We start from the raw sequence: 24,648 nt of genomic DNA, 5'->3' as shown, positions 1-24,648 counted from the left end.
CAAAAAAATTAATTAATTAATTGAATGTAATCGTCATGTCAACTAAACATATCTTTGATGCTAAATGTCGGAGCTACAGCCTACAAATATCACTTAGTGTCTGTTTGTTTTAGAAGAAATAGGGGAGAGAGAAAGAGGAAAGAGAGAAAATGAGAAGAAAGTAGTTAGTTCTCTTGTTTGGAATAGAAGAGAAAAAGAGTGGAAAGACTAATTTTGAGTGGGGCCCACGATTTCCTTTTTCTTCTCACCCATCCGAAGAAAAGTGGGTTAGGATGTAATTTTTGTCTCTTTTCCAATAATGCCCCTCCACTTTGTTTTATTATCAAAAATACATTTAGCTGGACCCCACGATTTTTTATTATTTCTTTTGTAAGATATAATTATCTTTTAACAAATTAAACACATTTTTCTTTTCTCTCTTTTATTTCTTTATTTTTTTCTCTTATACCAGTCAATACATTAAATACACTCTATTTCTCATCTTTTTCTCTCTTCTCACATTCTTTCTCACATATTTTTCTCTTCTCATTTTTTTCTGATAGCCAAGCACACCCTTATACTTGAAAAGTTAAACCATAAAAATAAAAATAAAATACTATTTTCCCATTAATAAACTAATTCAACAAGGGCCACCGACCACCTAAACATTGACAAAATAATTAGCAACGTTATTTCAATAATACAAAGCAATACTAGACCAAGTTGTAGATGTGAAGAGGATGATTCAAGAGCAACTTTGCTGCTTAATTCCTACATTAAAATATAGAATCCATAGACATTAGTATACCTTTCTTTTTCTTTTTTTTATTAAATTAGTCTACTTTCCTTATTTTTTCCCTTTCTCAAAAGATAACTAGAACCTGCCACAACTTGCTTTGCTTAATATTCTCCACTTCGGAAAATCTGATAGGATACTACATCTTTACAAAATGGTACTTGGATCTCCAAGTTCCAAAATTTGTTCATATTGACACGTGCAATTGTGTGATTGGGGAAGATCGAAAAAAGTACGCAAGGAATTTTAAAACTATGAAACACAGACACGGCACTAAGACTAACATGTTGACACCGACAATAATTTGAGAAATAAAACTAAGTAAGCGTAACCACGTGCAACAATGTGGTGTCAGACATTGGACGTGTCTTTAATTTGATGTGTCGGTGCTACATAGGTTTAGCACATTTTTGTTCATGAATACACACTTAAAGAGGAGGGCAAACGAAATCACCAAATGTGTCTATATCTTCAAGATCTATGTCAGCATCAAAATCATCTAGGTCCATGTTGCTTCCACTAAGAAGTCCACCAATTTTTGGGATGTTAAGAGGTTTTCTTGCCTCTTGTATAATGGACAGGACTTCATCAACACTTTGTGATGGATTATTTACATCATTTGTTTGCCAGCTTCCACCAGCTTCCATTAATTCTACTGGCAAGTTCTTCAAAAACCATGGATGGTTTTTGATTTCTGGTATTGTTATTCTCTGCAAAGAGAAATAATAGATTGAATGAAATTCAAAAGAAGAATTCTACAAGCATTTCAAAGGAAAATTTCCAGCAACATGTCTAAAATAGAGGAAAGGATAATCATTGCTTGAATTTGTGTCCATAACACACAAACCACATTCTTTAAGCCAAAATAGAAGAAAGAAGCACTTAAATATGCATCATAAGAGAGAAATGCAGAATTGTCAAGAGTTGGTTGAAAATAAACATCAAGAGAAACTATATAGGCAGGGTGATCTAGCACAACAGTAACTAGGCTCTGCTTGGATTGAATTATTTGAGTTTTTCTACCGACATAAGCACTTTTGAATTTTGATACTGTTTGGGAGAGTATATGGTAACAACTTATGACATGTTCAAAAGTTCTTTTTCAGCTTATTTCCATAAACTCCTCAGGATAGCTTATGAAAACAGCTTAAAGTTTATATAAAAATATTTTGACTATATTTTAACTTTTGTTATAGAAATAACTTATACATAAGCATAAAGCACTTATGCTATAAGCGCTTAATTAAGTTGTTTATCCAAACAGAACCTAAGTATTGTAGCTTTTAGAAATTTATCGACGAAGAACCAAAAAGTAGATTTTTGGCATGGAACAAACTACCCACCTTTTCAGGATTGGCCACAAATATTTGAGATATAAGATGTATACATTCCGATGAAACTCGTACGAAATCAGGGACTTTGTACTGGACACTAAGTATCTTCTGTAATAAACCACAAAAAGGCCAATTGAAACATCAGACCAGATAAATAATAACGAAACAATTCACTCTTAATTCTAGACCTCATTTTGCATAGGAATTCAATAAGTTTGCATTTAACACTCACACCAATTGTTTTCCTAAAGTTTCTTGGATCCTCAGGGTCTTCAAAAGGATATGCGCCGACTAACATCACGTATAAAGTGACTCCGCAAGACCAAACATCTGCAATCTATAGCTTTCAATGAAAACATAGTTAGCAAATAAAAAAAGGTAAATATTCAAGACAAAGGATAAGTAAGGATATGGGTTGTGTGCAGTCGCAAACTCGTGACAGCAGGCACTCAGCCACATTTGGACTGTCCAATCAAGATCGGATTCTAGATTTCAAGCTTGGTATTTTTCATACCTTGTGACTGCACGCAGTCAGCCACATTTTTAATGTCCAATCTGATATTGAAATCTAAATCCATAATAATGTTCTAATTTCAAGCTCGGTATTTTTCATTTTTTAAACAAAATTAAAATCTACATTGAAATCTAGACCATCTGATATTGATCAGACAGTCTAGATGTGGCTGACTACAGCTAGTCAGCTACACTAAATTCAATCCAAATCCATAATAAGGAAGAACAAGACTTTACCTTTCCATCATATTCTCTCTTCGTCAGAACTTCAGGTGCAATGTAAGCGGGAGTTCCTACAGTCGACTTCGGTTGTGAATGCAACACAGATGACTAAAAGACAAGGTAAAAAAAATGAACATCACTTGACAAAAGGAATCGAGAGTCGTAAAGCTTTGTTAACAATGTTACCTTTGAGTAACCAAAGTCACAAATTTTGACTCGTGGTGCAGTGCTTCCATCTAGGGGTGTGTTTTCAAGCTTCAAATCTCTATGGCAGATTTGCTGTATAAAAACTTTCCTTAAACTAAAAATAGATATTCATTGTAAAGATATAGGGTTCACTGAAAAGGTTTTGTTTAGTTTTGTACCATTGAATGACAGTAACTGACTCCTGATATCAATTGCTGAAAGAAAAACCTTGCCTGATAATGGAAAGAAAAATAAAAATCAAAGACTGGACCAAAAATTATGAATGAAACAATGATTATACAAGCTTAACATAAGCAATTAACTAGAGATGAATTTTGTTCAACCTTTCATCATTTACACAAGGTAGAATATGAACCATATCGTAATGAAATACATAAACTATTCAAATAGTATCTCCAATTTCTATATTACCTCATCTTCACTAAATCTACCAGCACTGCATATCCGCTCAAAGAGTTCTCCTCCAGCAGCATACTCCATTACTATGGCTAGATGTGTTGGTGTTAGCAGGACCTGCAATTAAATTCACCAATGCTCATGTAAAGGGAAACTACACAAAATTAATGATACTTTCATGAAATGAAAGACTTTGGTAACTATAAATCAAATAGCTTATGTAGTAAAGTATGAAAATTTCATGATAGAATAATTAGGATAAGAGATTACATATCACACTAGATCAATATTCAAATTCAATGTTTCCACGACTAATTTCCATCATTTGTGACTGTGTATTGGTGGCTTTGAAGCCACTAATTCATAGACGCACACCAGATACAACATTTGTTGTAAAAATTGGACCTAATCACAATATTCAACCATATATTAATTTAAGTAATTTAACAATTATTATAGAAAATAAATTAAAATAGAGTTCATAGAAACTTATCTTCTGACTGTGGTAATTGATGTCGGCAACCGTGAAGTATGCAACCACGATATCACAAACCATGAACGACCTGCGAAATATCAAACCGTGATACAATACCTGAGGCATGTTGATCGCACTGTCCTTAAGGATTTATCCGCCTCATAAGCGCAAATCCCCCAGGATTCAACAGGTCCTTCCCGGATATGAATCATATCCGAGGTGACAGAACTGACAAAATTTAATAGACGCCGGTGATGTAATCCAGAAAGATAACACCTCAATTTTTATTAGAAAGAACAAAATTTCCTTATATTTCAATATGTACGTGCTAATTGAAGGTGTATGTCCTCTTCCTTATACTTCAGCAACGTCCATGTATATATATTATAATATGTTATATTATCACTTACCAAAATCTTTTTCTCAATTATTAAAAGGGTGCTTCTATGGTGAGGCCAGTAAAATGGCCTCTTTAGTGAGGTCAATTGAATTGCCCAATAAAATTTTAAGTGATGCCACATCAGCTCTACATTGTAATGAAGGTCTATGGTAAGTCTTTCTAATGAAAGTTTTACTTATTGCACATCACCCCTTCTTTTAGTTAAAATTATTTTAATAATTAAAACTTATTTTATTTAGATTTAAATCATATAACTAATATCCAATTTTTAATTTGTCTTTTTAAAGTACAAATTTTCTCATTATTTGTGTTCTCCATTCTTCATGTATTCATCATTCACCATCCAGATCCTCCATTTTCATTGAACAACAACCTTAAAATTAAATATTATGGAAATTACTACCACTATTCTAGATCTGAGATTTTTCTCCAAAAGAGAGTTTAAACTCATTCCTTTGATTTGTGGATAATTGCAAAAGCAAATATTAGATCTGTAACCCCAAACGCGAGTGAACTCAAAACTATTTGGTTTCAAGTTTGACAATCCCAGAAACGTTTTTCTTCTCCAATTGTGAAAAGTAAAAAATATCTATGTTTAAATTTGTCATCTAAGTGTAACCAAAAAAAGATTTGTCATATAAAATCAATAATAGATTTAAAATCTAATTGAAGTTTTAATTTGGAGGTTCTGTGTTTACTGGAATCGAGACTGGTACCGCGGGTCTGAAATCGGGTCGAAATGACCCGGCTGAAGGTTGAAGATGATGCTTTATTTTATTAACGCTATCTTTATAAATATTGCATGATGCGAGGTTAACAACAACAAGTTCTGTTGTCGTAGCGGTTGGCGCGTGTTGCCCTTCCAAAGCTGTCGTGGGTTCGATTCATGTTGGTAGCATTTTGTGAATTATATTTTTTTAAAAGCGTTGATAAAAACTACAGCGAAAAATAAAAATGAAAACTATGGCAGGAGTGTGATTCGAACAGAGAACTTATAGTTATTACACACCAACACTTACCAACTTGGCTGTAAACATTTCTAGTTAAATTATGCACTTGATACATACATATTCTGTTTAACTGTGTTGTAATCATCCCTACATGGATTAAAATTAATTGAATATATAATTAGATTTTTTATTAAATATTATAGAAATAAAGTACAAATAAAATATTTTGGACTATTAAATTATATTTTGACTGTTACTTATAATCCGACTGAAGTTAATGAACAAAAACATTTAACAGTAAGGTAAAATTTAATAAAATTACATTTTTGTTATTTGAACAACATAAAATTACATAAAGTAAAATTAGTCAAATAATTCTTTATTTTTAATCCTAAACGTTCAAAAATAGAGATAAATAAAGTAAAATTTAAAAATAATGTAAGATTATATTCCGGTTCAACTTAAACAATATTAAGTATTAACTGTAACACCCAAACCCATTATTTATATATTTCTACTTTAGTAAAATCTTTTTCAAAATACGCAACGGAAAGTCACATTTAATTTATTGAATATCGGTTCGAGTATTACACTCCTCTACCAAAATAATACTAATGTAGTTAATTAGTAAAAATACTTGTTTATACAAATGTTAAATCAACTAATGTATTTATTAGCTATACAAAACAACCTAGATAAGGAGACTCTATATACATATGAAACCCCTTTTCCCGTGTCACAATCAGAGCAGAGCTTCACCGACGACTCGACATCGAATACCACAAAACCTGTAAATCTGGACCCCCAACGGTCCAGCACATAACACATAAAAGAGAGTTAGATAACATACTCAAAATATACAAGTGTAAGTAAATGGTACTTAAACACTTCTTCATAAAAACATGCATAATCATACATTATACATATACATCACTATCATTCATGCATATTCATATATCATGCATATACTTCATTTATCACCTAATCAATCATCCACAAAATACACTAAACATATAGTTTCACGTCGTCTCGGACAATACCAAAACATCAACAAATACATTGTTCAGATTATGGTCATGACGGACCCTGCGTTGTTCATTTTATAGTCATGACGGACTCTGCTCCTCACATACGAATTAACAATCAACATTTACCAAGTATGTGTCAAACATCATTTATTATAAATGCACACATAATCCCTAATGCAATCTAATGCTTCACATTCATGTTATGTCCTCTAGACACCTCTAATGCATGTGGTACCATCATCTTTATCAGAGTATTTCACCTCCGATATCCGTCTTTATCAAACAATTATAGTTTGATATCCTTCTTTATTGGACAAGCCAATATCCCTAAATATTCATGATGCATGCACTCAAAACTCATGAATATATACATCAACAATTTTGGCATATAGCCCGTCAACAATAACGTGGAACACTATCCAACGTCCGTCTTTATTAAGATAATCAATACCTTAATATCCGTCTTTATTAGAATAACATAATTCTAATATCCTTCTTTATTAAGTTGATTAACACCTTAATATACTTCATTTATACTTCATACATGATTAACAATCGTTATAAGCATCAACAAGCATCAACAATCATGTAAGAATAAGACACTGATTGAAAATACATGCAAAGGAAGATAGCAGATGAAAAATTGGTGAAATCTGCAGCATTTCCGCCTGGGGCGGAAATATTTACGTTTGAGGCGGAAGTTTACGCCTGAGGCGCAAAAGTTTACGTTTGAGACGCAGAAACACCTGAAAGGTTGGCTGCTCACTGCTCTTCCGTTTCAGGCGGAAATTATTGCGCCTGAGGCGGAAAAACATGCGTTTTCTACACAAAAACGCCCAAAAATCCCATTTTTCATGTTATAAACCCCAAAAGAGTTTGTATTCAAGCATAACAAGCATATCTAAACACAAAAGGACGGTTCATTTCACCGATCTACCATTTTTACTACGAAAAAGTAGAGATTTAACACTTTTACTCAAAACTCTCAAGAACACAAAGTTCTTGAGTTTAATCATCTATAAACTTCGTTTTTAACCATTAAATTCGTTCATACATCATGATAAGAGCATGTTAAACATGTTATGAACCTTGGAATCGATTTCCATTAAGAAAATCCATTCACAACTAAAACGAAAATGGGGTGGAGGAAGTTCGGGTGAGGAGAAATCGACATTCTCCCCTTTCTCGGATCACCCACGAATATGAAATCTACTCTCTTACCTGGATTCGAAGAAAACACGACGAAGATCTCGAATCCCTAGCTCTCCCTTTGCCCTAGCTCCCAAGCTCTCCTCTTCCTCTCTTCAAGAACACAAGAACATGAGAAAAATGAATTTCTCTCTCTTTCCTTGCCCTTAATGGGCGCCCCCTCACACACACTCAAGGCCCATTGGGCCTCAAGCCCAATTGGCTTGGCCCAATAACGCGTTAACTCACTCTACTCGCTTAATAACTAAAGTACTCGATAAATAACTCAGTTATTAACTTAATTAAAATGCCACGTTAAATAAAATATTTTAACACATAAAAATAATAATATGAAAATTGGGTCGTTACATTAACCATAGACTTCGACGGGATATTATATTCCGGTTCAAATTGAAGCACTATTAACCCTAGTCTTTGACTGAGGGTTAAACTTCGACTGAGGGTTAAACTTCGGCTGAAGTTGATGAATTAATATATATATATATATATATATATATATATATATATATATATATATATATATATATATATATATACAAATAAAGTAAATTTTAAAAATAAAGTTAATGAATTTAAAAAATTATATAAATATTATACTCCGTTTCAAATTGAAGCACTATTAACCTTAGTCTTTGACTGAGGGTTAAACTTCGACTAAAGTTAATGAATTTAAAAATTATATAAATAAAGTAAATTTAAAAATAAAGTAAGATTATACTCCAGTTTAACTGAAGGACTATTAACCCTGTACTTTGACTAGATATTATACTCTAGTTTAATTGAAGCACTATTAATCCTAGTCTTTAACTGAAGGTTAAACTTCGACCGAAGTTAATGAATTAAAAATAATTATATAAATAAAGTAAAATTTAAAAATAATGTAAGATTATATTCCGGTTTAACTGAAACACTATTAACCCTAGTTTTTGATTGATGGTTATAATTTGGCTGAAGTTAATAATTTAACAATTATATAAATAAAGTACAAATTTACTAAGTAAAATATAAAATGAATTAATATTATAATATGACTTAACTGAAGTTAATGAATTAAACTTTAAAAATATATTTTGGACTATTAAATTATATTTTGACTAATACTTATAATCCGACTAAAGTTAATAAATAAAAACATTTAATAGTAAGGTAAAATTTAATAAAATTACTTCTTTTTTTTTTTAACAACATAAAATTACATAAATGGTGGTGGTGACCTTTTTATTGGTGATTAGAAACATATACGTAAAAAAAAGTAAGGGTTTTTTATTTATTTTTTAAAATATTTGCATTCCCAAAAAAATATGATTTCTTTTATTAAAATTTATTGATTCTTTTAAAATTTTCCAAATATACAAAAGTTTCCTAATATATAAATTATTATGAAATCTTGATCGTAAAAAGTCTTTTAAAAAAAATCTCTCAAAATTCATTCAAATCATGTGTTAAAAATCTTGATTGTAAAAAAGTCTTTAGAATCTCACAAAATCAAAAATACTAAAAGATAATGAAGAAAGATATGGAGTCTGATATGTTTCATTATTTTTTTATGGTGTTGTTTATGTGAATTATTACTAAAATTATTATTATTATTATAATATTAAAACAAAGACTTTTTCATTTCCCTAGAAAATAATTTGGGAGTGGAGTAAGTGTATGTCGGTACATGGTGTATGGAACACACTAGAGAACTTTTTTGATAGTCACACTATAAATTTGTATTTGTATGCATTTTTCCTTAACAATTTCTTTTAATTACGGAGTACTAATATACTGACATTGGAAGTTGGAGAGAGACCACTATCTTTATTATTTAATTTAATAATAATAATAACAATAGTTATGTCTTGGAAGTTGGAGAGAGACTACTATCCTTTTCAATATTTTAATAATAATTATGTTAATCACTTTGTGGCAATTTGTAACGTTTTTTTTATTTAATAAGCAATAATATTTTTCTTTTTAAAAATAAAACAAATATATAAAAGAAAACGGCGGTGATTTAAAAAAAGAAAATGTCAAAACATTTATGTGGACTTTATTGGTTATTATTATTTATATATTTTTTAAATAAATATATATATTTAATTAAAAACGGTTGAACCCTGGTTTGACCGATTGAACCTTTAACCAATGCGTATTCCGGTTCAATGTTCAGTCCAGTTCTGACAACCTTGAAAATAATACTTTTTTTACTAATCAAAAAAGTAATAATAGTACTACACTAATACGTACGGTTATTACTTTTGTTTTATTTATTTATTTTGGTTAAGGTTTTATTTTTTATACTAGTATTTAAGTTTTTTTTTTTATAAAGTTAATATATATAGTTTTTTTTTTTTTTTACAATATGTATACATATAAAGTTAGTATAATACTATTACGGTAAAAAAAAAAGTATTTATATACTATTTGTGTATATAATGCAATTATATATATATATATATATATATATATATATATGGACATATCGTAATAATATTCTCATAGAAATCTAATTTTAACGAAAGAGTCATGAAGTTTGTCTAAATTTGTCGATTTTTATGGGAGATTTCGAATATTATCAATCTGACCGTTCAATATCACCTAATTGGACTAACAAACAAATGAGAAAAAGAATTTGGATCATCGAACTTCAAATATATAGACAGATCATAATAACAGTCTCAAACTTAATTTTAACGAAAGGGCGTGAAGTTTGTCTAAACCTACCGATTTTTATGAAAGATTTCAAATATTATCAATGCGACCGTTCAATATCACCTAATTGGACTAACAAACAAATGAGAAAGAAAAAAATTGATCATTGGATTCCAAATGTATAGATTGATCGTAATAACAGTCTCGCCAGATACCTAATTATAATGAAAGGGCCATGAAGTTTGACTAAAACTACCGATTTCGACTGAAGATTTCGAATTTATCAATCCGACCGTTCAATATCACCTAATTGGACAAACAAACAAATGAGATTTTTTTTTATCATCGGACTCCAAATGTATAGAAGATTGTAATTATAGTCTTATCGGAAACCTAATTTTAATGAAAGGGTCACGAAGTTTGTCTAAAACTTGGGTAAATAGTGTTCAAGTTGATTTGGAGTTAGAACTTAAGTCAAATAATTCTTTATTTTTAAATTTTACGTTATTTATATAATTTTTAAGTCATAAACTTCAACCGAAGTATAACTCGTAGTAAAAAACTAGGGTTAATAATACTTTTGAACCGAAGTATAATTCATTATCAAATACTATGATTAATAGTGATTCAGTTGAACCAGAGTATAATCTTATGTCAAATTATATCTTATTTTTAAATTTTACTTTATTTATATAGTTTTTAAAACATTAACTTCAACGGATTATAACCATTAGTCAATTACCACACTTAATAGTGTTTTAGAATAATTTTATTTAATTAACGATGATACGGGTACTCCCTAATCAAATGTAAATTATATTAACATTTGATTCAAAATAATTAAGTTGCATAAACATTATATAATTTATTTTAATCCATATAATTACATGTTTAAAATGACAAATATTATCTTTTTTTAAAAAATGACAAATATAGTGTATTAAAACGTTCAGAAATAGAGATATATTCATAAGGTGGGCTAAAATGCACAAAAATGAACACAGCCAAGTGGTTAGTTAATGGGAGTAAAGTCAGTAGGTCATGGGTTCGAGACTCTCTTCATTCGAAAATTTTCTTTTTCTGGCTTGAATTTCAAGGAAATTTTAACAAAAAAATTCACAAAATGTTGTACACAGGTATCGAACCCGCGCGTGTGCTACATAGAGATAAGCCCGCAACCACTCGGCCACATGAATGGATTGTTAGTTAATATCGCATCATATAATATATATAAAAGCAGCGTTGATAAAAATATATAAAATAACATCATCTTCAACCTTCAGCCGGGTCAATTTGACCCGGTTTCAGATCCGCGATCCAAGCTTAATACCCGTCAGTATCATGTTCATTTTAACGGCGAAAATCACAATCAATTATCCAGAAACATCACAAAAACCATTTACAATACATTCATGCTTTTAATTTTGATTCAAATGGTCTAAAATAAGAAATCTAAAATTAAAACTTTCAAAAACTTAACCGTTTAGCAAGGCATTTACGCGAACATCAACAAATTTGTTGTTGAAGTGGTATGTTCATTCTTATTTTCCAACGTTAAATCCAGATCTATTCATTCTACCGATTGATAATTAACTCAGATCTATAATTTTTGTTTTTTTTTTTTACGTTTTTTTTCTTCATGAAGATAACTAAGTCAAGAAAACCTCCAGCCACTACCTTCAACCATCTACACCATGAACTTCTTTTAATAAATCAGATCCGATCAATCATGATGAGGATGAAGATTTTTTTTTGTTTGATTTATTTGTGAACATTATATTGGAAGAAGAGATTATTTTTATTTTTTAATAGGAATGTAAGAAGCAATTTGTTTGAACAGAAAAAGAAAATGATGATGTTGTTGTGATATTGTTTCAATTGATTTTAAGTTTTAACAATAAAAATTAAAATTAATAAAACAATATAAAGATTGAGGTAATTATGTAACTGTTAATATGATAGGGACTTATTTGCAATATTAATAGACATGAAGATTACATAGTAAATAGTATGTACCATATAATCCTAAGTGGCATTTGAATAAGTCAACTTACTTTTCTATTGGCCACGGTGGCTATCTCATCAAAGAGGCCAATTTTGTGACCTCACGCTAGAATTTTCCTTATTAAAATCATGAATCTTAAGTAGGAATAAATGGGTAAAATAGTAACAGAAAAAACGTGTGTATTGACCAAGTAATTAAAACCACCTTTAACAAATCAACATTAATAATAATAATAATATTAATGATAATTATATAATATTAAAATAACTTTAAAATAAATTATTTTGATAAAATAGACAACAATCCCCCATAATTTATTTTAAAGTTTAAAAGAGTACTCAAAAACATTTTCTGGATTAACATCATTGATGTAATGCATCAAACTGGTGTAGCAAGCTATATGAACCAGCCCTAGACTGATAGTACTTAACACACAGTAACATTGGTGTAGCAAGCTATATGAACCAATGAGACTTGGCGTATGTTAGCGGTCTACCAATCACATTACACCCCACATTTTTTGCCGTTGCCGCTGTGTTGCGTGAATAGGCCGTGCGCGTGCCTGGATTCTTTCATGAGTGCTCTAGAGATTTCGTCAAGATCTCATACAAGCGGCCCCACTTATCACTCACATAGGTGATTTCATCAAATGTATGCTGCAAATCATACACCACCCATAAGGGATATGAAAATTATTAAAAGCTTTGTTAGTTTATCCTCTCAGTAATGCAGTATCTAGCACTTTCTCACTCACACCATAAGAAAAGGACCAAGACAAAAAATTAACTAATTTTTGTGTGCTAGCAGATCTAACAAGTAACTTGTTCTTACCCATATGAACCTTATTCATGGGATCTCCAATCACAAAGGTTGGGTTCCTATCACTTGTTGATTTCAAATGGCTTAAGTCCAATTCTCCTCGATGTGTCACAAAATTATTCCATCCCAGGGGCTTTGTTTAGTAGCTACGTTTTACACAAATGATGAAGAAATAATTTTCTTTCATCAAAATAATATTGACTAAGACGTCTCTAAGTCAATCAACCTCATATATTTATTCAAGTCTATAACAATAAACTTGTTCTCTAAAATAAATCTATACATGTCTTCTTAGTTAACTAAGCGCCAACATTCTCACTTAGAACAATTAAATTCAATTATAGATTTATTCTTATCGACTCTTACTCGATTAACATCATTGTATTATTTTAATAAAATGGCCGATCATATTAAGCAATATCTCATATATTTTCAAATCGATATTCATAATATAATTCATCTGGTCTACTTGAAAGACTATCAAGTGACAACACCCCCACATTTCAACATAGGTGAATTTTAATTCAAATCTACTTGAATGATTTCAAGTGACAGTGCCCCCTCAATAAGGACAATTTATAATTCCGCACATAGTGATATATTTTCTCGTAAATAAATTTCACCAAACATCATTGTATTATTTTAATACAATGGATAATCCATCATATATTAAACATCATCATTGTATTATTTCAATACAATGGATACTCCACAATATACCATATTATATAATTATTGATATCTCAAAAATATCTCATGAAACACAATTATGTTCAGGTCTTCTTAGAATATTTCTAAGCGACAACTTTTTTTTTTATTTTTTTTATCACATATGTATCTCTATGAATTTCTAATATCATAAAATTTCTCAATATTTTCTTTTATAGAATTTTCTATGTGAATTGAAGGAAGTACAGAACCAGCTTATGTCCAAAATTAAAGTTACATACTTAGCAACATAACTTTCCAACTGTACGTACTCTCAACAAATCTGCACATAATTTTCTCACACAATGTACGCATAATTTATTCACAGTTTCTAAACATTCTAAAAAGTTTCTCGATATTATATTGAAGTAGTATTATACTACTATCACTGACTATTCCATATTAGTACCCAAAAGTATAAGTATACACCACTGAGTAATTAGCAACAAACACCAAGGGCCGTAAGAAATAAAAGGAAAACTCTATCACAATTAATTGTAAATTGGATGTACCTTTGGCTTTGACAAGAACATGCAAGTCTCATACCTGGTGGTGTATTTTCTTTCGGGCAAAATAAATAAGTGACCTATCAAACATACTTCCAGATGCGCTGATGGCAAAGAGTATTACACCATTTAATTTCTTTTTCGTCCAAAATAATCTGAAGTTCCTAACTACCACACTGAATCCGGCCTCTTTAAAAATAATTTTGCAATGAGAGTTTAATCAATAAAATGAGCTAAATCTTTAAGATTGTTGTAAAAATTGGACCTAATCACAATATTCAACCATATATTAATTTAAGTAATTCAACAATTATTATAGAAAATAAATTAAAATAGAGTTCATAGAAACTTATCTTCTGACTGTGGTAATTGATGTCGGCAACCGTGAAGTATGCAACCACGATATCACAAACCATGAACGACCTGCGAAATATCAAACCGTGATACAATACCTGAGGCATGCTGATCGCACTGTCCTTAAGGATTTATTCGCCTCATAAGCGCAAATCCCCCAGGATTCAACAGGTCCTTCCCGGATATGAATCATATCCGAGATGACAGAACTGACAAAAATTAATAGACCCCGGTGATGTAATCCAGAAAGATAACACCTCAATTTTTATTAGAAAGAACAAAATTTCCTTATATTTCAATATGTACGTGCTAATTGAAGGTGTATGTCCTCTTCCTTATACTTCAGCAACGTCCATGTATATATATTATAATATGTTATATTATCACTTACCAAAATCTTTTTCTCAATTATTAAAATCATGAATCCTATTAAGTAGGAATAAATGGGTAAAATAGTAACTGAAAAAACGTGTGTATTGACCAAGTAATTAAAACCACCTTTAACAAACCAACATTAATAATAATAATAATAATAATATTAATGATAATTATATAATATTAAAATAACTTTAAAATAAATTATTTTGATAAAATAGACAACAACATTGACATATAGACACTTGTAATAATTTAAGAAATTGAAAATGATTGAATGTAGTCATAAATGTTAGTGTCGTGTTGGTGTCTGAAATCGACACATGTCGGACACCAGACACTTCTTCAATCAGAAGTGTCGGTGCTCAGTACTACTACTGCTACATGGATGGGTTGTATTTAGTAACTAGTTTCCACCACCACACATTTTTCTGCTACATGGTGCTCAGTATATTTTCCTTTTTATGTCATATCCACATTATCAAATGAAATAAAATTTCACAATCCATAAGAAATTGAACTAAACCAAAAGCTAAAAGAGTACATAAAGACAACAAGTTAACAAAATAGAAAGGAAACAAAAAAAAAAGTATATATAAATCTTGAAAACAAAATATTGTCATGTTTTTGCTGAATTTTACATTGCTTAGCAACACAAAATTAGTAACAAAAAAAGAAGACATCCTTTAATGATTAGGATGTTGAGTGTACTAACCTCTTTAAATCTAAAAATATTAGGATGCTTCAATGATCTATGATTCATGTTGGAACATGATGAGAAATTGGAGGAAACTTGGTATTGAAATAAACACAAAGTGTTTTTTTTTTTTTTTGACACAATAAACACAAAGTGTTAGAACCATGTATAGTGTGAATTGAAAAAAAGACTCTTTAAGTCTCACATTGCTAAGATCACACTTCTTGGTAGTGTTTATATACCACAAAGTGGCAACCAAGGGTGTGCCCTTTTTGTAAGAAAGGGAGACCGCACACTATGTCGAATATCACACACGCGCGGTCGATATACTACAGTGCACTTTTCGAGTAGTTCCGTGAAACGTCTTAAAGAAAGCGACCTAGTACGCGACTCAGTTTTTCACAAAGTCAGTAAACCGTTTTTTAACAATTTTAAGACGTTTCGAAAATATCATGGCAAACGAAGAGATTATTGGTACTTCATCTGTCGGTGCTACAGAAAGGCCGTTGGCAACAGAAGATGTTTTTCTTCCTGACGCTTAAAAAATGTGCCTACGTTTTGAAACAACCTATCCTTGTGGTTCCAACTGATGCTTCGGCTTCAGGAACTAATGAACAGACCGTTAGCACCAACGGTGAAGCTGTATCTGCCGAAAAAGACAAAGGCAAGGCTACGTCAGAACAGCTTAAAGAAGATGATCTGTATGATTATTACAGAACCTATGATATAGGTAGTGATGTGTGGGAGGCTCTGAGTAAAAATATGATACTGAAGAAGCTGGTGTGAAGAAGTATGCGGTAAGGAGGTATCTGAAATATCATATGGTGGATGAGAGGTCGGTGGAAGTGCAGTCACATGAACTGCAGAAGATTGCTAATGAGATTATAACCGAAGGTATGCCTTTACATGAGCAGTTTCAAATTTATGTGATTATTGATAAGTTGCCCCCTAGTTGGAAAGACTTTAAGAATCAGCTCCGTCATAAGACAAAGGAGTTTTCCATTGAAGGTCTGATTACCCGTCTTCGTATAGAAGAAGAGTCACGGAAACAAGATATGAAAGAAGAAGAAAAGATATTGGTTGTTTCTAACAACAATAAAAAGAAATTCGGTGCGGCTCTGAAGCCTACGGGAAAACCATTGAAAATTCAGAATCAGAGTCGCAATCAAAACCGAGTTAAGAATTGTAACCCGGTTAGGGGCCATAATGCTAAGCAGCAGCAGCAGCAACCACCTCCTAGAAATGACGCTGTTGATCCATTTTATTGCTTCAATTGCTGGAAAACATGTCATATATCAAAGAAGTGCGGGAATCCAAAGAGGCCTAAACCGGCTAACCTTGCACATATTAATGTGAATGTGGCTGATGAGCCATATGCTTGTATGATCACCGAAATTAATATGGTCGGTGGTACTGATGGATGGTGGATAGATACTGGCGCTACCCGCCATGTCTGTTATGATCGTGCTATGTTTAAAACATACACGAATGCTGAAAATAAGAAGGTGCAGATGGGTAATGCTCATACATCTGATGTTGCTGGTGTTGGAGATGTTTTTTTGAAGTTCACCTCTGGAAAGACTCTTATCTTAAAAGAAGTCATTCATGTTCCTGAGATGAAGAAGAATCTTGTTTCTAGTTTCCTTTTGAATAAGGTTGGGTTTAATCAAACTATTGGGGCTGATATGTACACCATCACTAAGAATGGTATTTTTATTGGGAAGGGGTACGCCTCTGATGGCATGTTTAAGCTTAATGTTGATTTTCATTTTATGAATAAAATTTCTACTTCTGTTTACTCTTTGTGTGAATTTAATATTTGACATTCTAGACTTTGTCATGTTAATAAGCGCTCAATTTTGAATATTAGTAACTTAGGATTAATTCCTAAACTTAGTTTTAATGACATAGAAAAATGTGAATTTTGTAGTCAAGCAAAAATAACAAAGAGCAAACATAAATCGGTTATACGAGAATCTGAACCAATGGACCTTATACATTCTGATATATGTGAACTAGATGGAACCATGACTAGAAATAACAAACGTTATTTTATCACTTTTATTGATGATTGTTCAGATTATACTTTTGTTTATTTAATGAAAAATAAAAGTGATGCTTTTGATATGTTTAAAATTTTTGTGAATGAAATAGAAAATCAATTTAATACGAAAATCAAGAGACTTCGTAGTGATAGGGGAACCGAATATAATTCTAGTTTATTTAATGAATTTTATAAACAACACGGAATTATACATGAAACGACTGCGCCATATTCCCCTGAAATGAATGGTAAAGCAGAAAGAAAGAATAGAACTCTTACTGAATTAGTTGTTGTTATTATGTTAAATTCCTGTGCCGCTAAACATTGGTGGGGGGAAATAATTTTGACTGTCTGCTTTGTTTTGAATAGAGTTCCCAAATCTAAAAGAAGCGAATCTGCTTATGAAATATTAGAGAAAAGACAACCAAACTTGTCTTATTTAAGAACTTGGGGATGTCTAGCCTATGTCCGTAAACCGGACCCGAAGCGAGTTAAACTCGCTAGTAGAGCCTATGAATGTGTATTCATTGGTTACGCAGCAAACAGTAAAGCATATAGGTTTTACGACCTAAATGAAAAAGTGATCATAGAATCTAATGATGCAGATTTCTATGAAAATAAATTTCCTTTTAAATCAAGAAATAGTGGGGGCACTGAACAGGATAATATTCCTGAGTCGAGTCACTTACCAGTGATACCAAATGCGGATAGCAATGACGAAGTAGAAAATGAACTTCGTAGAAGCAAACATGGAAGAGTTGCTAAAGACTATGGTCCGGATTATGCGACCTTTACATTGAATGAAGATCCAGCAAATCTTCAATAAGCCTTGTCATCGATGGATGCAGATCTTTGGCAATAAGCTATTAATGATGAGATGGATTCTCTAGAATCTAACAAAACATGGCACTTAGTAGAATTGCCTCCCGGCTGCAAACCAATTAGTTGCAAATGGGTTTTGAAAAAGAAACTAAAACCTGACGGCACGGTTGAAAAATACAAGGCTCGCCTTGTAGCCAAAGGTTTTATACAAAGAGGAAATATAGATTTCTTCGACACGTTTTCACCTGTCACTAGAATAACGTCCATTTGAGTACTTATTTCAATAGCAGCTCTTTATAACTTAATTGTGCACCAAATGGACGTTAAAACTGCTTTTTTAAATGGTGACTTAGAAGAAGAAATCTATATGGAACAACCTGAAGGGTTTGTTATACATGGAAAAGAAACTAAGGTCTGCAAGTTAGATAAATCTTTGTATGGTCTTAAATAAGCTCCAAAACAATGGCATGAAAAGTTTGATAACTTAATGATATCGAATGGGTTCAAACTCAATGAGAGTGAGAAATGCATTTACTATAAATGTGATGGCAACATTTGCACTATAATATGTCTCTATGTAGATGACATGCTGATATTCGGTTCAAACCTTTCTGCCGTAAATAATGTGAAATCACTGTTGGGGAACAACTTTGATATGAAAGACCTCGGAGAAGCAAGTGTGATTCTTGGAATAAAAATCACTAGGTCTGAGAAGGGGATATCCCTAGATCAATCACATTATGTGGAAAAGATCCTAAAGAAATACGGTTACTTTAACTATAAACCTGCCTGCACACCTTATGATCCCAGTGTAAAACTGTTTAAGAACACTGGTGATAGCGTAAGACAAACAGAATATGCGAGCATCATTGGTAGTCTTAGGTATGTCACTGATTGTACTAGACCCGACATCACCTATGTCGTGGGACTCTTGTGTAGGTTTACCAGCAGACCCAGTAATGAACATTGGCACGCTATTGAGAGAGTCATGAGATACCTGAAAAGGACCATGAATCTCGGATTACACTATCAGAGATTTCCAGCTGTACTTGAAGGGTACAGTGATGTTGATTGGAACACCTTGTCAGATGATTCCAAAGCAACTAGTGGCTTTATATTTAGCATAGCCGGTGGAGCTGTATCATGGAAGTCTAAGAAACAAACCATTTTGGCCCAGTCCACTATGGAATCTGAAATGATAGCGCTAGCAACTGCTAGTGAAGAAGCAAGCTGGTTGAGATGCTTGTTATCTGAGATTCCCTTATGGGAAAAACTTATGCCTGCTGTCTTGATCCGTTGTGATAGTATTGCAGCTATCGCTAAAATTGAGAATCGTTTTTATAACGGTAAAAGACGTCAAATTAGAAGAAAGCACAGCACAGTGAGAGAGCTCATCACTACAGGTGCTGTGAGAGTGGATCATGTACGCACTAATGATAACCTAGCAGATCCTTTGACGAAAGGACTGGCTAGAGAGAAAGTCCAAAATACGTCTGTCAAGATGGGACTAATGCCTATGAATTGCTTATGATGGTAACCCAACCTAAAAGACTGGAGATCCCAAGAATTAGGTTCCAATGGGTAAACAACAAGTCGTGAGTAATATGAGATGAACATGCAAGTTTAAAAGGCATGAGTCCTGAAAAGAGAAAGGTTGAGTTAGCAAAACTCTTAATGAATTCTATACTTTATAGGAGTGGAGTACATCAGGAGTACTCTGGATAGAATCACCTATATGAATGTGGAACTGAGGCCGGTTCCTCTGGAGTTTCGGGGCGAATTCCTAGAGCATTCACGAAACTGGGATATTCGTGCAGGGCCATTAATGCACGGGCCTAAGAATACACCTTAAGAAAGGTTGTGTGCTGGTTTGAGAAAGATCTGAGATAGAGTTCCAAGACTAAACGTCACTCTTGCTTAATCAGGCTCTTACTGGCTACGTGGAGGTTCCAAGACATAGCTCACCTTCGCTTATGCACAATCTTACTGAAACGTTTAGCGTTGTGACTGAAACAACTTTTTTAAATTCAAGTGGGGGATTGTTGGAACATGATGAGAAATTGGAGGAAACTTGGTATTGAAATAAACACAAAGTGTTAGAACTATGTATAGTGTGAATTGGAAAAAAGACTCTTTAAGTCCCACATTGCTAAGATCACACTTCTTGGTAGTGTTTATATACCACAAAGTCGAATATCACACGTGCGCGCGCGCCGCCACCGCCGTCCGGCCGGCCGGCTCGGCTCGGATCGGATCGGATCGGCTCGGGCTTGGGCTTGGGTGATATATTAATTTTTTAATGCTAAGAAAAAGAAAATTTTGAATTAAATTTTCTTTACACGCGTGTCCCTTAATTCGCACATTTTAAATGTGCTTTAGACCAAGTCTGGAACAGATGTACATCTGTTAACGGTCAAAATACATGGCCCTGATTTTTTGCCCACGTTTCAGTGTTGACTGGGCAATTTCGGCTCCACTATTGGCTCTGATTCCATCTCCCTACTTGCCTATATATACTGCTTGATTCTTCAGCTTTCAAAAATCAATTTCTTTTTCTTTGCATTCTGAGAAACCGTATTTTCTCTTCTCTCTATTTCTCTTCTTCGCAAATAATTTTTGTTGTTTCAATATTGAACGATTGTTGCCGTAGAATTGATATTTGCATATCAATTATTGGTGTATTTCTGGCCGATACTACAGTGCAGTAGTTCATCGGTATTTATTTGAAAACGGCTATTTTATCCTGGGGACTTCGCGGTCGATATACTACAGTGCACTTTTCGAGTAGTTCCGCGAAACGTCTTAAAGAAAGCGACCTAGTACGCGACTCAGCCAATAATTTATTTCGTTGCCATTTTTGAAAAAAAACGTTTTCTGTTTTTCACAAAGTCAGTAAACCGTTTTTTAACAATTCATGATTTCCCTCTGGACATGCTCGTCAATCTGCAATACACAAATCTCAACAGTGAACCAAACACACACACACACACACACACATATATATATATATATATATATATATATATATATATATATATATATATATATATATATATATATATATATATATATATATATAGCTTTTGGCCTCTTTCAATAAACTTAACAGCAAAAAGCTCTTTGGTGAAGATGTCTCTAACTAGCTTTGCAACAGCAAAATTCCCAGAACCAATATCTTTGACAACCTCATAGCGCTCCATCTTTTGATCACTGAAATTCTACACACTTGTGTGTTCTGTTTATGACATGTGAGAAAGAATAAGGAATGAAAAGTAATAAAGCACGGAATAACTTAGATGAATTGTTATTCCTTTTTAGCCAAAACAAAAAGAAATGTAGGTTCTAGGGATTTGGAAAATCCCCAAAAGTCTTAAACTTTACCAAGAAGCAAGCCCACTATCTGACTCATGTGATGGGAACGCAGTGCCGCAGTAGAAATCGAATGTCTAAGACTATGTGCAATGGTGGTGTTGAATGTATATTCAACTGCATAATGTGTGTTGAAACCATTGGAGCAGCCATGTTGAATCTGAGCTGGATGAAAGAGGAGATGAATATATTCAACTCAGTTGAAACTGACACGGGGGGACAGCTGGCGCGCTTCCATTTGCCCAGACAGGCGCGTGTGGCACACGCGCCGACAAACCGCGTGAAGAAGCATTGGACGCAGAGAGAGAAACTTTGTTTGGATAAAGCAGGCCACGTGGCTGCTGCTGATTGGTCCGGTGGATTTTTATGATTTTTATCCTTTGAACTCAATTATTTCATTGAAAATTAATTTTTTAATTTTTAATTTTTATACCAAAATTCGTGATTTTTTTTTCTCTACAAATAGAGACTTGGTTCATTTCATTTGGACACAGAAAAAAAAACCAAATTTTTCACTATCTTAATCTATTATTAACTTTCTAATTAGTCTTTCTTTTGAAGTTTTAATCTTTTTTTAGTGAAATGGATCCCAACAATTCTTCTAATTATCCCAACAATTCTCAAAATCCCAACAATTCTCAAAATCCCAACAATTATCAAAACTCCAACAATTATCAAAACCCCAACAATTATCAAAATCCCAACAATTATCAAAATTCAAATCAATTTTTCAATCAACATCCTCAAAACACACCTAATTTTGGTTTAACACCAAATTTCAACCAATCATCCTTTGTTCCAAACTTTCATCCATATTATGGAACTATGCTGAGAAATCCATCTCAAACACCCCCGTTTAATGGTTACATGCCGATGGTTAATGAAAATTTTTCGAGTGGTGGTACAACTAACTTTCCCGAATTTTCAACACAAATAACTATTGCTAATGAAGATTCAACTCCTATGAGCAAGAAAAACCATCAACCATCATGGAACACTGAACAAAATTTGGTGCTAATTAGTGGGTGGATCAAATTTGGAACAAGCAGTGTTGTCGGGAAAAACCAGAAAGGTGAAACATATTGGGGTCAAATTGCTGACTATTGTAATGAGCATTGCTCATTCGATCCTCCGCGTGATGGAGTTGCATGCCGAAACCGCGTGATGGAGTTGCAAACCAAAGACTAATTGACGACTACTTTGCCAATGAGCCGACATATGACGATGCAATGTTTCGTCGTCGGTACCGCATGCAAAAACATCTTTTTCTTCGAATCGTTGGGGACCTTTCAAGTAGTGATAACTACTTCACCCAGCGAGCTGATGCTGCCAAGAAAGAAGGTATATCACCTTTAGCAAAATGTACCACAGCAATACGAATGTTAGCATACGGTATGGCAGCAGATGCGGTCGATGAGTACATCAAAATAGGAGGTACTACTGGATTAGAGTGTTTACGAAGATTTTGTAAAGGAATCATACGATTGTATGAGCAAGAGTATCTCAGAGCACCAACCCAAGATGACCTGCAAAAAATACTACATGTAAGTGAACTACGGGGGTTCCCAAGGATGATTGGGAGTATTGACTGCATGCACTGGGAGTGGAAAAATTGTCCTAAAGCATGGGAAGGTCAATTTACCAGGGGGGATAAGGGAACCACCACAGTTATCCTTGAAGCAGTTCCATCTCATGATCTATGGATCTGGCATGCCTTTTTTGGATGTCCGGGAACGTTGAACGACATAAACGTTCTAGACCGTTCACCTGTTTTTGATGACGTGGAACAGGGAAAGACTCCAAGTGTGAATTTCTATGTGAATCAACGTCCCTATGATATGACATACTATCTAGCCGATGGTATCTACCCTTCTTATCCAACATTCGCCAAATCTATTAGACTTCCTCAAAGTGAACCCGATAAGTTATTTGCAAAATATCAGGAGGGATGTCGGAAGGACGTCGAACGTGCATTTGGAGTGCTTCAAGCTCGATTTAAAATCATCTGTGAACCAGCTCGCTTATGGGACATAGCCGATCTGAGTATCATCATGAGGTCTTGCATCATATTACATAATATGATTGTTGAGGATGAGCGAGATTCATATGCTCAACGTTGGACCGATTTTGATCAGTCTGAGGAAAGTGGATCTAGTGCACCGCGACCATATTCAACTGAGGTATTACCCGCTTTTGCAAATCATGTGCGTGCTAGATCTGAGTTCCGTGATAAAAAAGCTCATCACGAATTGCAAGCAGATCTAGTGAAGCACATATGGACAAAATTTGGAATGTTTCAGGATTAAAGATGAGTTTCGTATTTGTGTGTTGTTTCGTATTTTAAGTTAGTTTGCATCGTATTAATTATGTAACTTGTGTGTTGTATTGCATTTTAAGTTAATTTGTATCGTATTAATTACGTTATTTGTATGATGTATTGCATTTTAAATTAAGAAAATAAAAAAAAATATTTAAATAAATTTTGTTAAGTGTATTATTTTAATTTAATTTTAATCGATAATTATAATGTTATTTAATCATAAAAACAAAAATTTAAATTTAAATAAGAATATGAAATAGAAAGTGGTGGGGTAGAGAAAGTGGTGGGGTATGGTGTTGAATATAAAAACCATTGGAGAGGGTAAAAGTTGAATGTGTGTTGAATGATTAGGTGGAAGAAAGAGAAAATGATGTGGAGTGAAAAAGTGGGTGTTGAATATTTTTTGGTGTTGAAACCATTGTTAGTAGTCTAACATTTTGTCACTTTGTGGATAAAAGACTGTTACTTCCTCTTAATAATAAG

General features: G+C 32.9%; 1 protein-coding gene and 1 pseudogene across 1 annotated transcript; one reads left to right on the top strand and one right to left on the bottom strand.

Moving 5' to 3' along the window:
• Nucleotides 1-1,097: 1,097 nt before the first annotated feature.
• On the bottom strand, nt 1,098-21,851 carry LOC123908243 (serine/threonine-protein kinase SAPK2-like). Its single transcript, XM_045958818.1, has 10 exons — nt 21,544-21,851; nt 21,393-21,469; nt 15,629-15,676; nt 3,463-3,564; nt 3,210-3,263; nt 3,031-3,123; nt 2,860-2,952; nt 2,342-2,446; nt 2,119-2,217; nt 1,098-1,485 (listed from the first exon to the last, which is right to left on the bottom strand). Exons 1-10 carry the CDS (start codon nt 21,674-21,676, stop codon nt 1,204-1,206), a joined length of 1,086 nt encoding a protein of 361 aa, XP_045814774.1. The 5' UTR covers nt 21,677-21,851; the 3' UTR covers nt 1,098-1,203.
• Nucleotides 21,852-22,481: 630 nt separating this feature from the next.
• On the top strand, nt 22,482-24,217 carry LOC123908242 (annotated as a pseudogene).
• The last annotated feature ends 431 nt before the right edge of the window (nt 24,218-24,648 follow it).

Source organism: Trifolium pratense, linkage group LG2 (assembly GCF_020283565.1).
Source record: "Trifolium pratense cultivar HEN17-A07 linkage group LG2, ARS_RC_1.1, whole genome shotgun sequence".
Taxonomy (NCBI): Eukaryota; Viridiplantae; Streptophyta; class Magnoliopsida; order Fabales; family Fabaceae; genus Trifolium; species Trifolium pratense.
This window is presented reverse-complemented; position numbering and strand designations above follow the sequence as displayed.